Below are 4,995 nucleotides of genomic sequence, written 5' to 3'. Positions count from 1 at the left end.
GGGAAGGGGCCTCATTCTCTGTGGGGAGGGGGGATTTCAAAGGCAACCCCAGAGCTGAGATTTCCCAAGACCCTTGCCTTTCTCTCAGATCCAAACGGCTCCCTCCCCAGCAGCAGCAGCTAGAGGGGTGCTGGGAAAGTGTTTCCAAGGAGACCGGCCCTGAGTCATCCCAGCTCCCGGGTCTCCAGGCTGCAGAGTTACACAGCCCCCCCCCCATAAAAAGGCCAGTTTACCAGCCCCAGGGGAGGTCTCCAGCAGACGCAGCCCTTGAGGAGGCCTGCCTCAGACCCCCGAGGGCCCCGAGTTTATGAGAAGGCCACCGAGCTGAACAGTGCCACTTCCACCCAATAAGTCCCCTCGGTACTGCTAAGGGGAACTGTTACCCCGTCCAGCTCCAGGGCAGCCTCTCTGGGCTCCAGTGGGTTAGCAGGAGAAGCTGTCCACAGAGACATGGCCCCAGCAGAGTCAACCACAAACCAGGCCTCCATGTCCACCTCCCTTCCACACAGTCCAGTGGCCGCCTCCCCTGCCAACCCCCAGGCACACGGCAGCAATCAGGTGTCATCCCATCAGCCCCCCCACCCCTGCCCTTCCCTCAACCCTGCATTAGATCAGGCAGGCCTGGGTGCTCTTCCCATCTGTCCCCTGCAGCCAGATGGACCTTCCTAAAGCACCTGGCTGAGTCCAGGCCACACTGCTCCAAAACCCTCCATGGCTCCCTAGTGTTACAGCTCAAGGCGACACACTCAGGAGACCACAGGGACAGGCTAAGGACACAAATGAGCCCAGCGGTCCTCTGTAGCTCAGTGGCCGTTGGTGAGGCTGTGTGTAGCCTTGCCCACGGGGAGCGCGGCTCTCTGTTTCACCTGTGCCTCTGGGGATGCTGACCCCTGGTTGCCACCTCCTCTGGTTCTTCAAAAGAAGCCAAAGACATCATCAGCCAAGGACTTCCAAGGACAGACCCTGGCCTAGAGGGTGAAGAAGTCCAAACCTAAACCCCTTCACTCGGCAGCCAAGGCCTCTGTGACCTGGCCCCAAACACCCTCCCTAACCCCTCACTGATAATGATGCCACCGCACGGATCACTAGTCAGCCGCTACACTTCTGAACCTGCCCTGCTCTTGCCTCTGAGCCTTCACCCCACAGTCCTCCTCAGAAGGGCCTGGACCACCTTCACCACCTAGAAATAGCACATGGTTCCAGGGTGCTCCTCCTGGGTAAAGCCTCCCTGGGCCACAGTCCTGCTGGAGACGGCCCTGCTGCAGAAAGAACTCTCCACCCCCATCACCCGGCCCTTCCGACAGACCTCTTTGGATTCAGAGGTCACTGAGCATCAACCTCGCTCATGTCCATCCTAGATGCCCGTCCATCTCCCCTCTTTGCCGGGGAATCCTGGGTTCTCTCGCCCTGCAGGCTCTGGCCCCGCTGATGTCGGCCCCTGCCCCTGCTGCTGGCTGGCTCTACGAACTTGGGTAGGCCACTTAACCTCCATAAGCCCAGGTTCCTTGTATAAGACGGGAGACTAGCACCGCGGCAAGGCGCTGGGAAACAGCAGCTGTTGGCTTCCTTATCTAAGGGCAGGGACCATGCCGCCCTCTGTCCCCCTCAACCTCTGTCGCTGACAGAGGCCACCACAGCCCTGGGCCTGCAGTAGGTGCCTCCGTTCACGATGCCATCAGGGTGGTGCAGTGAGGGAGGGCAAGCAGGAGGAGGGGTCTGGCTCACGGGCATCAGCGTCACGCACAAGGGCCAGCATTCTGGACTGAAATCTCCAGCTCCGAGACCAACCTCTCCTTACTGCCAGCTCCCAGGCCCTCCGGCTTCCCCGTGTGCCCGGAAGCCGGCCAGCACATGGAGCAGGCGTGGGTGAGGGCCCCTGTCCAGCCACCAGATGCGACTCCCTCCCGTGGAAGCCCGGCCTTCAGCTCACACAAAGGCCCAAATGCTCGTCCATCAAACCCTCCCTTCAGCTCCCGCAACTCAGTTAAGAGCAGCCCCCTTCGCTTCCACCCGAGGACACGGGGCTTCCAGAGTCTGCACAAAAGGAAGGTGGGAGAGAGAAGGGAGGGGGGGAAGCACCTTTGAAATCACTGTGGTCCAATTAGCCAGGCTCTCGCCCTTCCTGCTTACAAACAGGAGCCGCATTACCACCTGCTACCAAAGCAAACATTTTTAGATATCTTCATCTTCACCTCCCTGACACTCCTGTGAAAGGGCTCTCAGCAGCCGGTGACTGGCAGGGTAGCTTTCCTTCTGCACTCCAGCAGGGAGCTTTCAGACAGAAGAAATTAAAAAGCCACCAATCTCCCTGTCAGGCCGGGCTCCCAGGGCCCCACCTGGCCTTCCTGGGCTCTCCTTCTCCCCTCACCACCAGGTGAGCCCCACCACACACACACACACACACACACACACACACACACGACTGGGGATCAGTACGTCAGGGACCGGCTCCACGTCGCTGCAGGAAGAGGCTGCTCAGATGAGCTGAGATGCTGTCACCTGACCCCAAGAGCTGGCAGTGCTGTGGCTGGGCCAGGACCAGGGACCCACACTCGTTCCACAAGCGCCTTCGCTAAAGAAGTCCCTTGCAATAGCTCCTTTAATGGTGTGGTGACAGCACATATGGAGAGCAAGCCACACTCTTCCCCCTGGTGGCAGCAACCGCTGGAGAACATGTCTCCTGAAGGTGAGTACCTCCTCCCCCCGGCCCGCCTTCCCCCTGCCCGCCTTCCCCCGGCCTTCCTATGTGCCTTCTAGATATGGATGGGATCTATGGATCACTACACTTCCACTCAAATAGCAAATGCACGTTCACTAACAGGCATGACGAGAATGTTCCCGGCAGCACACTGCTTGAAACAGCAGAGCAACCCCAGTGGCCTGTTCACACCATGGTGTGACACGGCACTGAGGAGGCATGAGCGCCAACTAGAGGCAGTCGTGTGAACAGCAAGAGGTGCCCGACACCAGCCCCCAGAGGCTGTGGGGATGACTTTTATACTCAGGTCCCTGAGTAGAAAACCAAGCTATGCTCTCAGCCACCAGGATGGTGATGGCTTGCCATTAATGAGGGAGGGTCCTAAGGAGACCAAGAGATGCTGGGAAGAGTCTCCTTTCTTGATCTGGGTGTGGGCTACCCAGGTGTGATCAGACGGTGAGGTTCTGGAGGTTTGGGAATCTATACAGTGAAGGGTACGATGACTATGGTGAAGGCTGTAGTGAAAAGATGGCCTAAGAGGAAAAGTGACTGTTTAAAGTGTGACTGAAACCTCTCTGCTCAGACAACAGGAATCTCAGAGGCAGAGGCTCTTACGGTTTGGATACAAGGTGTCCCCCCAAAGCTCCTGTGTTCTTGCAGAGGTGAAATGCTCAGATTTTGAGAGCTCTAAGATAACCACTGGATTAATCCATTTGATACGTTAATCATTTGAATGGATTACTGAGTGAGAACGGTAGACAGACGGGGTGTGGACAGAGGAAATGGGTCACAGGGGGCATTTCTTGGGGATTTTATATTTTGTTACTGCTCCTAGTTCGTTTTCTCTCCCTCCCTCCCTCCCTCCCTCCCTGTCTCTCTCTCTCTCTCTCTCTCTCTCTCTCTATCTCTCTCTCCTTCTTGGCCACCAAGAGGTGAGCAGTTACCCTCCACCGCACCTTAGGCCCGGAGCGATGGAGTCACTCAACCATGGACAGAAACTCTGAAACCATGAGCTCCGAATAAACTTTTCTTCCTCAAGTTGTTCTCATCAGGTGTTTAGGTCACAGCAATGAAAAGCTGACTAACACCAGTGATCACACATCCATGAAAGACCCTGGATTCCAGAATCCCAGAAGCTCTCAAAGGCCCTAAAGCCAAACACACTGACCCTCCTCAGCTGGGGGCTGGCCCCTGCTCTTCAAACCCCCGTGTCCTTCACACACCCAGACACCCAGGGCACCCACACCCACCCACCTGTGTAGTCGGCAAGACTACACAGCTCCCCAAAGACCTCAGACCCAGCGGGAGAACTCTGTGGGCCTTTGAAACCTCCCCTTCTAGAAAGACTGGATTTTCCAAAGTCCACATCCCCTTGGAAGAAGAAGACGGAAAAGTACCAGCCCAACTTTGTAAGCAGTCTGTTTTGACAGCGTGCCTGAGGAATTCACCACGTCGAGTGGGGAAATGTGAGCGGTTAAATCTATTCAATGTCATGACATACAAAATTGAGGCATAATTGCCCCTGAGTGCTTGACAACTGGAAAGCACTTCGTTTTAGAAATGGAGGGAAATTTATGCTGGGAAATGGAAGAGACTGTCAAAAGTTTGACTGTAATGTGAGCGGAGCTGCGACAAGAAGGCTCGGGTGGAGAAAACACTCCCACTTTTGACATTTTTACTCCCATTTGAAATGTCTCGGAAACAGCAGCAGTGGCTCCGTCCTTTGCCCTAAACGCAGGTGAAATGATGATTGGAACCACAAATTTCAAGCCCTGATGGGTGGCCCCCGCGCAGCTGGGAGGAAATGCTCTCTTACCGATCATGTGGTTGGCAACGTGGATTTGGATCTCTCTCTCGTTCTCGAAGGTCATCTGGCACTTGATGCACTGGTATGTCTTTTTCTGTTTGGAAACCCAGAAGAAAGGAGTCAGAGTCAGGAGGGGGCATTCACAGAAGTTCCCAGACAGACGGGCTCAGGACTTCCCAGAAGGGCCAGTCTCTTCCCATTTCCCCTGGAATCCAGCCTCGAGAGACTGGGGAAGGAGCACAGGCCCCTTCCAAGGGAGCTTACTCTGCTACATCAGGGAACTGCCACAACCCAAGGTCAACCTTTCTACCACTGAGAGAGGCTACCCAGCTTGGTCAGGAGACTCCATGTACCCACCCGTTCATCTCCCTGCACACCCACCCAGGGACCCAGTCACCCATCCATCAGCCTCTGTACATCCGCTCACCTACCTTCTGCCTACACATTTATCCATCTCCATACAGGTGGACCCCCCCCCCCCCCTCCCCCC

General features: G+C 56.1%; 1 protein-coding gene across 5 annotated transcripts in view; it reads right to left on the bottom strand.

Moving 5' to 3' along the window:
* The window catches only part of Znf423 (zinc finger protein 423), a 278,391-nt gene that overhangs the window by 115,973 nt on the left and 157,423 nt on the right, over window positions 1-4,995 (bottom strand). For all 5 annotated transcript variants that reach the window (XM_048792228.1, XM_048792229.1, XM_048792230.1 and 2 more), the window contains one exon: window positions 4,515-4,599. In XM_048792228.1, coding sequence (XP_048648185.1) covers window positions 4,515-4,599 — 85 coding nt within the window. The remainder of the gene's footprint in view (window positions 1-4,514; window positions 4,600-4,995) is intronic.

This window comes from Marmota marmota, unplaced genomic scaffold (assembly GCF_001458135.2).
Source record: "Marmota marmota marmota unplaced genomic scaffold, marMar, whole genome shotgun sequence".
Classification (NCBI taxonomy): Eukaryota; Metazoa; Chordata; class Mammalia; order Rodentia; family Sciuridae; genus Marmota; species Marmota marmota.
This window is presented reverse-complemented; position numbering and strand designations above follow the sequence as displayed.